General features: G+C 50.4%; 2 protein-coding genes across 2 annotated transcripts; one reads left to right on the top strand and one right to left on the bottom strand.

Moving 5' to 3' along the window:
- Window positions 1–2,384: 2,384 nt before the first annotated feature.
- Window positions 2,385–3,773, bottom strand: NXNL1 (nucleoredoxin like 1; the record flags this gene model as incomplete). Its single annotated transcript, XM_082012160.1, has 2 exons — window positions 2,385–2,682; window positions 3,451–3,773. The coding sequence occupies 2 exons, from the start codon at window positions 3,771–3,773 to the stop codon at window positions 2,385–2,387; spliced, it is 621 nt and encodes a 206-aa protein (XP_081868286.1).
- Window positions 3,774–4,743: 970 nt separating this feature from the next.
- SLC27A1 (solute carrier family 27 member 1) lies at window positions 4,744–14,082 on the top strand (the record flags this gene model as incomplete). Its single annotated transcript, XM_082012178.1, has 12 exons — window positions 4,744–4,910; window positions 7,340–7,734; window positions 8,515–8,676; window positions 9,675–9,744; window positions 9,847–9,938; window positions 10,066–10,175; window positions 10,997–11,206; window positions 11,503–11,629; window positions 11,872–12,009; window positions 12,431–12,595; window positions 13,229–13,375; window positions 13,925–14,082. The coding sequence occupies 12 exons, from the start codon at window positions 4,744–4,746 to the stop codon at window positions 14,080–14,082; spliced, it is 1,941 nt and encodes a 646-aa protein (XP_081868304.1).
- Window positions 14,083–14,096: the final 14 nt, after the last annotated feature.

Here is a 14,096-nt window from a genome sequence, read left to right as displayed (position 1 = left end):
TTTGAAATAGAAAATAGATAAGGAATTGATTATTTCCACTAAAGGATGCTTAGATACTGCCCCAAGCGTTCAAATGCCCTTTGTTCTATAAGTATAAATAATAAGCCCCACGCATGAAAGCAAAGCTAAACGTCTTAACAGCGCCATGCAACGCATTCATTGAGAGGATTTTCATCTCTGATGGAATCTGGGATGGAGAAATAATGTTTGTGGCTGCTTGTAGGATTTTTCTGCCCCTCACAGCCAGCGTGCAGTGCTGTGCTCACTCACCAGGCAGAGCATCTGCCGGCGCTGCCTGCCCTTGTTCCCCGATCTACAGACTGACTCCTGCCAGCACGCAGCTTGTCGGTTATGTGTTCTTGGCTTGCCATGTACTGCCGAGCTTTATTAGTTATAAGAAAACAATAAGAAGTTATAAGGAAATTATAAGAAATTATAAGAGAAGAATGACTCTATCTCACACTGTCCTGGTTTCAGGACATGCTTTTGTGTAAAGCACACTCATAAGTGTTATGGCTTCTTTTACTGGGGAAAAAAATATCCCAAAAATCAAGAGGAGGAACTAAAGCACTTGTTTCTCTGTGTGGTGATGATGATGTTGGCACACCAGCACTTTCCTGTGCTGGCAGATTCACTTTTCACGATTGCTCAGTGTCCCTTCCTTGGCCTGTTGTTCTTCCGCACAACAACCAAGAAAAGGGCAACTTTTGGTTTTGAACAGAGGAAAATACGATGGTTAAAAAAATAAATGGGTAGGGCTGGTAAAAGTCCGCATTTAATATTATTGCACTTTACATAAATTCAGGTGGAGAGTGTCCTTTTATTGACATCAAAGTTCCATGGGGACGAGAAGCAGCACTGACTGCCAGTTAATAACAGGTGAAAATGTTGCCCTTTGTCTCCCTCCCATTGCTCCAGGTTCCTAATTTGTGATTTGTAACTTCTTTTTTCAATACAGGCATACTAACTGCTGGACATCGCCCAAGGTAAATGGAATATTGTTTCATTAGTGACCGTCAGCCAGGACAGCTTAACTCCTCCAGCAGGTAGGTCACCTGAAAGCACTTTTGGGTTTTATTTGTGCCTTTTCACACACCATAGAGCATCCTGAAGGAAGGAAGTGCCCTTGTTCTGCCTAAAGCAGAGTCCTTCCCAACCATTTATTTTATAGGACTTCTCCTCCTTCCCTAGTCTACCTGTCAAACTTGCCTGGTGAAGAGAGGGAGGATTAAGTGAGAAAACAAGTTGAACAAGCTGGCCTTGCACGGCCTCTCTGTCGGTCTTCAACATGCACTTTCCTTGCCAGATCCTTCATGGATCCAGCAAAGTGGAGAACAGGGCACCAGAAACAAGCAAAAATTAACGGTCCCTTTCCCCCTTCTCCTGCTTTTCAGACCCCTTGATTACGGAGAGTGGGGGATGCGCGCAGCAGGATTCCCTGCAGGCTCCGTAAAAGAGATTTTTGGCTTACGGAGCGTGTTCCCTCTCAGCCGCTCGGAGAGTCGGCTTTGTACAAATCTGTTGAAGTTGAAAGGATGAAGCAGAGCGACGTGCACTGCGCTGGCAGGTTTGCCACCCGCTGCCTGTTGTGGTAGGTTTAGGACAGGCAGATCTTCCACCCAGCACGGGACTAGGCTTCCCAGCGGATTGCTGCCGTCTGCGGCGCGGCGCACGCTGCAGCAGCAGATGGCAACCGCGATTAGCAGATAAAGAGAGGTGGCTCACGCGCGGAGAGGCAGATCACTGGGGCAGCCCCTGCGTGTTGTAATTCCGGTCATGGAAGCAATCTGCTCCTCAGCAGGGTTTGTCCAAAACGTGACTTTTCAGCAGTGTAACGTGAGAAGCGACACGGGAGATTTCTCAGGACGTGCTCGCTTAGCGTGTGGGTGTCTGTCTCCTAAAAAAACCCTGTATTGGCGTATCGTAGGGATTCTGTTCCTGTTGTCATTAGCCACAGTTTCTCTGTACCCTCATAGCAGTGCTTGGGCATGCTGCGGGTTTTTTTAAAATACAATTCCCATTTTTAAAACGGTTGCCGGTCTTTACCAGTTACTATTCTTCACACTTTTTTGGTAAATAAATGACAAAGACGTCACTGTGAGATTTTTACTACTCTAGGTCCTAGTCTGATAGAAAGGAAAAGTAATTCAGTCAGGGTCGGAATATCCTCATTGACACTAACCAGTTTTTCAGGTGTGAACAGCCATGCATGTGAGTAGAGCACGTTTGCCTTAAAACAACTCATCTTTTGGAAAACTAACGTGATTTTAGTGAAATTCTACAATACAGATAGATGTTCCCGTTCTGGAGCCATCAGGCAGCGACAGCAACCTGAGGGTCGTCCCCGGCCAAGTCAGCCCGTGCAGCCACACCTCTTTGAGCCCCTAAGAAGACTCTTCACCTTCCTCATTCCTTTCCTTGTTCTTTGCCTCCGTCTTCTTGTCCAGCTTGTACTTGAGACGGCGGATGGGGTCAGTGATGCTTCTCCTGGCCCAGTCATCAAAATCCTCTGCCAAGAGAAAATTTCGGTCTACCAGCTCGGCAGCCTCCTGCCAGTTTCGGAAGCAAGCGGGGCCCATGCGCTGGATCTCTTCCACTGCGTTCCCAACGATTACTTCCCCGTTCGGCTTCAGCACCACCACCACGGGCACCTCGGACACGGCAAACCGCAGCTCCAGCTCCCTGCAAGGCAAAGAGAGGAGAAAACCTCAAATTGGGAAGGGTGTAGTGGCCCTCGCCACTCCTCATCCTCCTCCATCCGGTAGGATTCCCACGGCTGTACGGGTGCGGAGTTACACAGAGCCTATTTGCTGAACTTAACCCACTCGTTTGTCCATTGCTGGTAATTAGAGTCCAATGCGGATCTCTGTGAGTCCGGTAAAAGGGGAAGGGGATTTGGGCGTCAGCTCCCCGAGGTAGGGGAGACGCGGGACAGCTGCTGGGACGTGTTTTACACGAGCAGTGGTTAAACAGCAGCAGGACACTTTAAATATTAAGCTGCTCCAATTTGCCCTCAAAAGGAGCTGGAAATAATTCTCGGTATTAATTGCAGCTTGTTCTGTTGCTAATGAGGTTACAGTTAAATACACAAGTCCTTCCAACCCGCCTGGCTGCATCCATCTTTCACGCTACGTGTCCTGCCTGGAGGGTCGGCTGACGGGTGTCTAGAAGCTATAAATAGCACGTTATAAAATTGCAATACAAAGATATCAGCAAAAAGCGAGGTGGAAGGAAGAGGAAATGTTTCTGCTTTGTAAATAGGTGGAGCCAAACAGCTTTACCATTTTTTTTTTTTCCATTAATGCACCGCACTGACCGCTCCAGCGGAGACTGAATATGAGGGAAAACATCTGGAAAAGGACTCTAAATACATGAAAATACAGCCGGGGCTGGTCAGAGGGGCTGTTTGCAGCATGCAGGGCCGATCTCCCTACTTTGCCCGGGGCGTACCTTTTGAAGGCATCCCCAAAAGGTACGGCCAGCCAGCGTTTCGGCATGGTCTTCAGGAAAGCGCTCTGCTGCTCCTCCGTCTCATCCCGGGACACATACACCAGGACCAGCTGCGAAGCTCGTTCCACGTAAAACTCGTCGGTCAGCCGCAGGAAGAAATCCTTGAGGAGCGGGGAGAACCGTTGGCACCGCGGGCACTGCCCAGACCCGAAGTAGAGCAGCAGCACCTTGTTCTCCAGCGCCCAGCCCAGCTCCCGCTCTGTCTCCACCTCGTCACGTTCCCGGTTGGCCATCAGGACCTTCCCGGTGAAGAGGGCGGCCATGGGTGGACGAGGCCGATTGATCCGATGGGATGGACCAACCCCGCGGCTCACGGTGGGAAGGGGTGCGGAGTCCCCCCGGATCGCTCCCCGGCCCCACAGCGGTCGCCCCTGCCGCCGATCCCATTTATTAATGAGCCCGGATTCCCCGGAGCCTACGGTAATCGGCTTAAACGGGCAGGTCAGTGCTTGGGGGGCGGTGCCGGTCCCAGGGCCGTGGGGTCCCGGGTGGTGCCGGTGCCATGGAGCTCCGGGTGGCGCTGTTCCCACGCGTGCGGCGGGTGTGGGAACCTGGGTTGCGTGAGTTCTGGGGCCGTGGGGTCTCGAGTGTTCGGGACTTATGTGCGGTGCCCGTCCCGGGCCGTAGGAACCTAGGTGTGTCGGTCCCGGGTGGTGCTGGTCCCAGGTGTGCGGGGGCCGTGGGAACCCGGTTGCGTAGGTACCGGGGCCGTGGGGTCTCGAGTGCGCGGGACCTACGCGCGGTGCCGGCCTCGGGCCGTGTGGCCCCCAGATGTGCGTGTTCTGGCCTGTGGGAACCTGCGCAAGTGCCGGCCCCGGGTCGTGGGAACGTCGGCAGTGCCGGTCCCGCGTGTCCGTGTCCCGAGCCGCGGGGCCGGCACCAGCATCGGAGGCGGGGCGCAGTTCTATCCCGCCCCTCCGTGGCGACGTGTTGACGCCTCGTGGGCGTTCCTCACGCCGCTCCACCTCGCCAAATCCGAGTCCGGCAGCCGCCCCCTCAGCCAATAGAATCTGGCCTTTCCCGCTGTCCCGCCCTTTGCGGGAGGGGACACGGCCGCGTCCGGGGCGGGGCTTGAGCCTGAGGCGGTGGCGGCGGCGGCGGCGGCCGACGGTGGCGCGGGAGCGGAGGAGCCGGTGCCGCTCAGGTAACGGGGCCGGGGAGCGGGAGGTTCGGCCGCGGGGGAGCCCCGGCCCGGCCCCCGGAGCCCTGAGCGCCGCTCCTTCCCTCCCCAGCATGCACCCGGCGGGCGTCTGCGCCGCCTCCCTGGGCTCGCTGGGGCTGCTGCGCTTCTTCGGCGCTCCCTGGTCCTGGAGCTTGGCCGCGACGCTGGGCGTCTGCCTGGGCAGCGGGGGATGGCGGCTGCTGCGGCTGGTCTTCAGGACGGCTCCGCGGGACCTCTTGTAAGTGCTGCTCTCCTCCAGCCGCCCCCCGCAGGCGGCTCACGGCCCCACGCGTGAAGGGCTGAGGGCCGGCGGCAAGTTGTGGGTTCGCTGCCTGTAAAGCCTGAGCCACGTCGGGTGTTAAGTGTCCGGAGAAGGGCAGCGAGGCTGGGGAGGGGGCTGGAGCACAAGTCTGATGAGGAGCGGCTGAGGGAACTGGGGGTGTTCAGGCTGGAGAAGAGGAGGCTGAGGGGAGCCCTCATCGCTCTCTGTAACTGCCTGAAAGGGGGTTGTGGTGAGGTGGGTGTTGGTCTCTTCTCCCAAGTAACCAGCGACAGGATGAGAGAAAATGGCCTCAAGTTGCGCCAGGGAGGTTTAGACTAGATATCAGAAAAAATTTCTTCACTTAACTTCCTGTCAAGTATTGGCACAGGCTGCCCAGGGAGGTGGTGGAGTCACCATCACTGGCGGTGTTCAAAAAATGTGTAGACGTGGCACTTCGGGACACGGTTTAGTGGGCACGGTGGTGTTGGGTTGATGGTTGGACTTGACGATCTTAAAGGTCTTTTCCAATCTTAATTATTCTGTGATTCTAAGTGCAGGCAGTGCCCGCTGCCCTGCGTGCGTACAGGCGGTGGGTGGAAAAGCTCAGCCTTGAGGGGGGTGGGCGCATGGATGCGGGTTCACCCATGGAAGGAGTCGCAGGGCCATGCCTGCCATTACACCCCCTGAGCTTAAAGAGAGGGTAGCTCTGTCTTAAAACGCGTAGTCCGAGCTGGCGGCGTAAAGAGCGGTAAGTCTCCAGCAGCTTTCCCCATCTCCCGGGAGTCCATCCCTGCTGTCGCATTTAGTTCCGCGGTTTTTAGGCCTCCGTGAGGATGTGCCTTTATTCCAGAGGATTTAGGGCTCCTACGATTGCCAGCTTCGCTGTGGCTGTCACTGTACTTTGAAGAGCTGTTTCCTCCCGATTGCCCGGCAAGCTGGGAATAATGACAGAAAATAAACCGAGCAGAATAAAGCCCTTTAAGTATCTGGAAAGTGCAGCTCAGCAGTGAAAAGGCTCCTCTGTTCTGTATTTGGCACAGCGCGGTGTAAGGTCACCGTGAAAGCCCAGCACAGCCTGACCATTGCCAGCGACTGGTTTCTGAAGCGCACCCTTCCCCCTTCTGCGAGGCTTCTGCTCTTGACATTCAGTCATGAGAGTTGCGGTTGTTTTTAAGTGCTAATATTAAATGACCTTTCAAGTTTCTGGGGATTCTTCCAAACCTTCATTGCACAACAATTTCCTATTTTAATGGTGGAAAAACACCGCCTCCATCTTCCTACCTCCAGGAAGGAAACAGGATCCATTGCGTGCACCCAAACCTGCTGTCCTCCTTTTGTCAGTGGTGTTATGGGAGTGTACCTTAATAAATTTATTTTCGTATCTAAGTTATAACTGATAGCCACAGCAGGAGAGCCAACGCGCTCCTAAAGATTGTTTCCTCCAGGACAACGTGAGACCATTGAAGTTCACACGAGACCTTTGAATCGTGTCAAGGTTTGACTTGCAGCTGCTGCCTTGGAGACTTAAAATAATTATGTAAATTAGAGAAGAGATAAAAAAAAAAAGCCCCGTTAGAGCACTCTGGTTTGTTCTTGTTATTGGTATCAAATATCCACAGAGGCAGCAATTTCCTTGATAAGGCACCACCGTCTTTAAAGGAGCTTGCCATCCAAGATTTATTATTTTTACTCTTAATTATTATTAAAATCTATGGCTTCTGCCTGGTAGTATTTGGATAGCTTGTCTTTCTGTTGTCCCAGGACTGCGGCAGAGACTGACTCACAGGAAAACGCGCCTGCGAGCGACGCGCAGTCCTCTCGTCTTGTGGGTGAAAGGGGAAGCCTTTGGTGTTGTTTTCTTGAAGCTGAGGCCACACATTGTTATCAAAGGGTCAGGTTGTTTAAATGCTTTTGGATCCTGAGGGCTACAATTGCATGAAATAGCACAAAGATGCTGCAAAATGTCCTGTCAAGAAAGACATTTCCCGTGTGAAGGACGTTTGCTTCCTTTAGGTAAAAGTAATGGTTGCCAAGTCCTTAATTTTTTTTTTTTTTTTAGGATGGCAGAAGACATTGTTAAAAGATGTAATTTACCCCCTTTAGTATTTTCTGTGGGCTTGTTTGAATTAGTATCAACGTGAAGATGGATTCCCTGTGTTTTATAGTGTGGAAAGTACCAGAACAGTTGCTGTATACTGTTTATTTACCATAATATTAAAATGGCCGTCATTTTCTGTAGAGCAGCAGTGATTAAAAGTTCCAGTTTCAGGGTAACACTTCAGCTGTCCAAGGGCAGGGGGATGCCAGTGGGACACTTGTGTGGACTCCGTGCCTCCTGCCCATCGTCCCTTCTGATTTGGAAATTGTCCTGAAAATGAAATTATTATACTCTTTCTTTGCTGCAGCGGCCTCTCAGTGTTGTTACGAGTCAAGTACAAGTTGCAAAGGCATCAAAGAGCCAAAAGCACCATCCCCAAGATGTTCCAGGACGTTGTCCGCAGGCACCCCGACAAAGTGGCCCTGATTTATGAAGCCACCGGTGAGCAGTGGACCTTCAGGAGGCTGGATGAGTACTCCAATGCCGTGGCTAACTACTTCTACCAGCAAGGTTTCCGGCTGGGAGACGTCATTGCGATCTTCATGGAGAGCTGCCCCGAGTTTGTTGGCCTCTGGCTAGGCATGGCAAAGATCGGCATTGAGGCGGCTCTCATCAACTTCAATTTGCGCTTGGATTCTCTGGTTTACTGCGTGACAACTTCAGGTGCAAAAGCGGTGATCTTCGGAGGGGAGCTGTCTTCGGGTGAGTCGCTTGGGTGTTCCTGCGCCTTGTAGGCAACTCCTGAACTGTTTGCTTGGTCCCCGACAGGGCAGAAATCGAGTAAACTAAAAACAAAAAGACAGCTGGCCGTACCAAAAGCTAGGGGAGATGGTAAATCTGATTGCGAAAGGCAGAAGCGTTCAATTAGTATCTGAGGCTAGAAGAGGAGCGATGTTTTTGAGTAGAGCTGTTAGTAGCTCGGTTTCATCTGCTGGCATCTTCCTGATTTCGTGGTGCCCAAACTGAGCTCACGGATTTGCTCTTGTTTCTGAGCTGCGCCAGGAGTCTTGCGCTTCGTCAAGAAGCGGCGATACATGCCGCAAGGCTTATTTTTCTGCCACAAGGCCTGTTTTTGTCTTTTGCTGTGTTAGTACTCTTTGCTTATTCTGCCACAGGATAGGTTTGTCAGTGGATGTTGGATTTAAATACGTCCCTGCTTCTCTAATGAACTCTGTTCTGATGGTTATTGTTAGATCTGGTGGTTTATTATTCTGAATCGTCTCCTTGAAACCATTCTTATTATTTGAAGATCACGATGTGGTCATGGGGAGGAGAGGCAATTTCGTGCAGTGTTTTTTTTGTTCAGGTGACCGCACTGATGAGGAAGTTACCTGGACGGGTATGGCATAAGTATTTTAAAGGAGTCCCTAGCTCTTCAGGTCCTTCTGTGGTTTTGGGGCACAATAAGATGTTATATGGATTATTTTTCCCGCTGCCTAGAGCGTTATGTTTGTTGCAAAAGCGACTTGCTTTGTCTTGCAGCAATATCTGAAGTGAATGGGATGTTGGGGAAGAACATGGCAAAATTCTGCTCTGGTGACTATAACCCGGATGTCATTCCTGCGGAGACCAGACATCTTGATCCTCTTCTGAGTGCCGCATCGAAATCGCCCCCGGCTCAGATTCCAGCCAAAGGTTTAGATGGTAATTCCGTCAACAATTTTTATTTCTCAATGTGATGTGTGCAAGAGCTGGACTAGGTGACAGTAAAACAAGAAAACTAAGCAAGATGGAGAGATTAAATCAACCTGGTTTGGGCTCACAAATAGAAGAGAGGGGAAAAAAAAGATTCTGATTTCAGGGTACTCTGGGTTAAGTTTTTAATTGTCTGAGACTTCCAAGCTATACATAAGTGACGTATTTAGTACCTGAAGGCAGGAGGTTGGTGCCTTCCCAAAGACAACCTTCTGTCACAGAACGGCCGCTGGAATGCGTGTGGGGCAAAGCAGCCGGCGTGCCAGAACTTACCCCTTGCTTCACGAGCTCTACGAATCCATCCGCTTTGTCTGTAGCATTTAACAGCCCATGTTACCTTCCCCCACAGCTGACTCGTGTGTAGTTAAAATCTTTCCTTACCTGAGTATTGGTGGGTTTGGGATTCAGGAGAGGGAAGGGAAAATGCTAACTGGCCTCCAGTCTTTTGCTTTAAGGCAATTAAGAGCGTCTGAGATTCCTGAGGCATGAGACTCCATTTTGGTACTTCGTTTACAGCGGGAGGAATGATGCTGCTAAAAGTCTTTTCCTTTAGATTATTTTTTTTAATCGTAGAGTCTTAAGATACCTGCCCTACCGTCAGACACAGGTCCAAGACCTGTCCTCTGGATTGGCTGGAATTAAAGTCTGACCTAGAGAGGTAGTCTAGTCCCAGGGCAATTTGCGTAAATGCATACAGGTCATGTTCTCGGAGCTCCGCAAATTCTTTGTATGCGTTCCTGAATCTGGTGTTAGGGACGACATGGAGATTCTCCACTCGGGCTGCAACTCGATGTTCGTGTCAGCCTTCGCAGCTGAGTGTCCCGTGTGCTGTCCCCATTTCAAAGCCATTCCTCTGGGAACAAAGCCTAAAACGCAAAACAAATGCTGTGGGGATTTTCTCAAGCAGTTGCGAACAGTCTGTCTGATGCCTGTTTCCAATCTTCTAGATCGGCTCTTCTATATCTACACGTCAGGAACGACAGGAATGCCCAAAGCTGCCATTGTGGTGCACAGCAGGTGAGGACCGGAGGAGGTACTTCCCTTCTGAGGCGCGTTTCGCCTCACGACACCCCAAGCTCTACCGGTCTCGCTCGCTTAGCGTGCGCTGTGTTCCTGCAGGTATTACCGCATCGCTGCCTTTGGTTACTACGCCTACAAAATGCACCCGCAGGACGTCCTCTACAACTGTCTCCCCCTCTATCATTCTGCAGGTAAACATCCTCCCCCTCAGAGGTGGAGCTGAGGTGTTGGCCTCCCCCCTGCCTGCTCCTTCGTGTGTCCCTGTGAGTGAAGGGACACAGGATGGTCGGAGCTATCCCTGTGATCCTTGTTTTCCAGGTAACATCATGGGAGTTGGCCAGTGTCTAATCCACGGCCTCACCGTGGTGATCAGGAAGAAGTTCTCGGCCAGTCGCTTCTGGGATGACTGCACGAAATACAGATGCACGGTGAGGGCTCTGCGGTCGCTGCTTTTGGTGCTCAATTGAGAGAGCGGTTTCACTGCTTAATTACTGATCTTCAGATAATTCCCCATCCCCTGTCGGATATCAATGTGCCCGCGCCATGGCGTCTTCAAATTGCCAGTGCCGTTTTGGGCATGCAGGACTTTAGAAAAGGTCTTTCATTCATCTTCTGCTTCCTCTTTGCAAAGTTGTCAAGACCAGCTTTTAAAACACAAGTTTGCATCCCTGACTGTTGCAGGAAAGCTCTGCCAGAATTTATCTGCGTTAGGAATCTCTGTAGAGCAATTCTCTCGGCAGTTCGGAGCCAATAAACATCTATTTGTGTTGGTGTCAACATTACCTTCTAATTTAAGCAGCTCTCTCTCCTCCCTAGTGTTTATCTTGCCCTTGCCCCAGCGGCAGTATTTATAGCTGGTAATTGGATCTCCACTCTGACTGCCTTTTCCTGGGTCAAGCTGTTAGTTTATGATTGACCGCTCATTCCCCTAATCTTTTAGTCACCTGTTAAAGCATGAGGGTTTTTCTTTATATGAGTATCTCACGCTGAGGGATCCCTCCTGTGCTCTTTTCTGGTAGGTTCAAGGAGGCACTGTTTTACCTCGGCCTATTTTTTTTTTTTTTTTTTTTTTTTTTTGGTGGCAAGAAATCCCAACTTGAACTTGCAAAACCTCACAGTTTATTAAAATGCCTGACGGCGTCCAGTTCCATGAGGTACGCTGACACCGGTGGCCTCGTGGTCTGTTTTTTCCAGGGCATTGTAAGGGTCACCTGAAGCCTGAGCTATGTTTTTGTGTTTACTGCTTCAGATTATTCAGTATATCGGGGAAATCTGCAGGTATCTTCTGAATCAGCCGGTCCGAGAGTCAGAAAGCCAACACTGCGTGCGGCTGGCGGTGGGCAATGGTTTGAGACCCACCATATGGGAGGACTTCACAAAGCGCTTCCGAATTAAACAGATCGGAGAGTTCTACGGAGCCACCGAGTGCAACTGCAGCATTGCCAACTTGGACGGAAAGGTGAGGAGGAGGAGGGTACCGCGATGGCTGGGAGGAGCGCGCAGAAGGGAAAGATGATCTGCTGGCTTCTCTTGACTCCTCCTAGTCCGCTCACAAGGGATGGCAGGGACCTAAATTGGTAATTAGGGGTGGCATGCACAAAAAAGTGGGAAAAAAAATCTTACCTTTTGGGTGAATTTGCCTATTAAATGGAAAGGCAGGAAAGATCAGAGAATTCCCAGAAAGCAGTAATGCAAAACCCAAGCCACTCTCTTCAACCTTTTTTCTTTTTTTCTTTTTTTTCTGCCTTTTGGAAGGTCGGTGCCTGTGGTTTCAACAGTCGGATTCTGCCCAATGTTTATCCCATTCGTTTGGTGAAGGTAAACGAGGACACGATGGAGCTGATCCGGGATTCCAGTGGGCTGTGTATCCCCTGTCGCCCAGGTGAGCGTTAACCTGAACAAATCAATTGCAGCTTTTTGTTCTGAAAAAAATACATATATCTCTCTCTCTAAAATAAGCTCTGGCTGGTTTAAGGCGTTTCTAGCATCATACACAGGTTTTCACTTCCAGTTCTTTCCTCCAAAAATGGGTCAGTTCAGCAACTGAACATCTTTTGGTATGCACAAGGCTTAATTTGTCGTGACACGTCGGTGTCATCTTGTGTTTGGTCCTGTTTCCTGCAGGAGAACCAGGATTGCTCGTTGGTCAGATAAATCAACAGGATCCCCTGCGTCGGTTTGATGGCTACGTCAGCGAGAGTGCCACTAACAAGAAGATCGCTTACAACGTGCTTCGGAAAGGGGACCAGGTGTACCTTTCAGGTACTGTCGGTATTGGTTGCAGACGCTCCTCATGCAAAGGAGATCCTGAGAGACCTAAATCTGGGATTTTTGAGGGGAATTTATGATCTTAAAGGTCTTTTCCAACCTAACTGACTCTATGAACAGATGTTCGTAGCGTTTTGAAGTTGCCAGCTGCTGATCTGTTCTGGATTTAATAGAAAAATTAACATTTCAAAGAGGGAGAGATTTATTCCCACACCCCCTCCGCCCTTTTCCTACTGCTGCCCATCTCCCCTAACGAGGAGATGCGGTGCATGGTCGTAGGAAGTCACCAAGGTAATTCTGCACTCCCCTGGGAAGAAAACAGCACGACGCTGAGCAGAGGGCTTTCAGGCAGTCCTGAGCGCTAACGAACTTGAGTCCTGAGGTGGTTTTTGGTGTCTCCTCTCCCCCATTGCAGGAGATGTGTTGGTGATGGACGAACTCGGTTACATGTACTTCAGAGATCGCAGCGGGGACACGTTCCGATGGCGAGGAGAAAACGTCTCTACCACGGAGGTGGAAGGAACCTTGAGTCACATCCTCAACCAGACGGATGTTGCAGTGTACGGAGTGGAAGTACCAGGTAAAATGCCGAGCTGGAGCTCTCAGGTTTTAGGGAGAAAGGCAAATATAAGGCAAACATACCAGGTCTGTGTCAGAACGGGTAGAAACTGGTCGCCTCTGTTGTAACCAGGCACCCAAAAATGAAAAGATGTAATAGAGGCTGACAGTGGAGTTTGAGCTGTAGAAATAACTGGAGAGCCAGTGTCTTAAAAACGAAGGTTTTTACGTGAGCTTTGCAGAAGCTCTTGGTATGAAAAGGCAGTTCTGTGGGTGTGCAGGCCTGTAAATCTTCAGGTAATCTAGGAACAGGGGGTTGAGGAGGGTGTGAGGATGGGAACCAAGTGCACGTTGTGGGCGCAGGTAGGTGCCCGTCGTGGCGCTTTGCCCTGAATTTTTATCACGGCATATGTGAGAGAAACCTGACGAGAACAAGGTCTGGGTTAGCTTTTGGGGGTGGCTTGACTGAGGGGTGAGGGGATGTGTTGGCAATGGCTTCTGAGCCTCTGGTATGAAATTGGGTTTCCCTCGGCTTGTTTGCTTGTTTCCTCACATTGAAGAGGCACGGGGAGCGGCGGGAAGATACCTGCGCTTGCATCTATTAAACATTTTGGACTTCTGTGGCTTCCACCCGACCTGTGCTCTTCTGTTTCAGGGGTGGAGGGCAAAGCTGGGATGGCGGCAATTGCAGATCCCAAAGCTAAAGTCAACCCCAACGTCCTGTACCAGGAGCTGCAGAAGGTGCTGCCTTCCTACGCCCGGCCCGTCTTTCTCCGGCTCCTACCCCAGGTTGACACCACAGGTATCGGTGATCCGCTGGCCTTCGGGAATTTCAGATCCCGAAAGGAGCTTGGAAGCGTTTCCGCCTGCTTCAGGGCAAGATAACATCCCAGTTTGGCGTACGGCAGGTGCAGAAGTACTGCTGGTAAAAATGATGATTGTAGTTAAGTCTTAAACAAGAAATCAGCTAGTTCCAGGCCCTTATAGAAAAGACCTATATATATGTACGGGAACGTGTACCCTCTAACTCTCTCGTACGCTGTCCTTGCCTTTCCCGGGGCTTTATTCCAGTGTGACTAACAGCCAAGTCAGCTGCTATTTGGCTGCTGGGTTTTCTGTTTTCAATTTCCCAGGAATTTTACGGGGTCCTTTTACCAGCCTGTGCGTGAGGAGAAGTAAAAGTTGCGCAAGGTTTATGTAAGAACTCCAGTAACGATCAGGACAGTTAACAAGCTTCAAGTTGCTAAAATTCTTAGGCAAAATGCCACCTGTGACGTTTCCTTCTTGCTCTGATGCTTAAGCAGGCTTTTTGATGCAAAGTATTTATAAGTTTTTTCTTCTCTTTTTGAAGGTACGTTTAAGATTCAGAAAACCCGCTTACAGAAGGAAGGATTCGACCCCCACCAAACCTCAGATCGGTTGTATTTTTTGGATCTAAAGTCTGGAAAATACGTTCCTCTGGATGAATGCCTTTATGAAAGGATTTGTTCTGGAAAAGCCGCTTTATGATCGAGTTGGATTCA

Source organism: Phaethon aethereus, assembly GCF_964289735.1.
Source record: "Phaethon aethereus genome assembly, chromosome: 32".
NCBI lineage: Eukaryota > Metazoa > Chordata > Aves > Phaethontiformes > Phaethontidae > Phaethon > Phaethon aethereus.
Note: the sequence above shows the minus strand (reverse complement) of the source record. Positions and strands in the feature narration are given on the sequence as shown.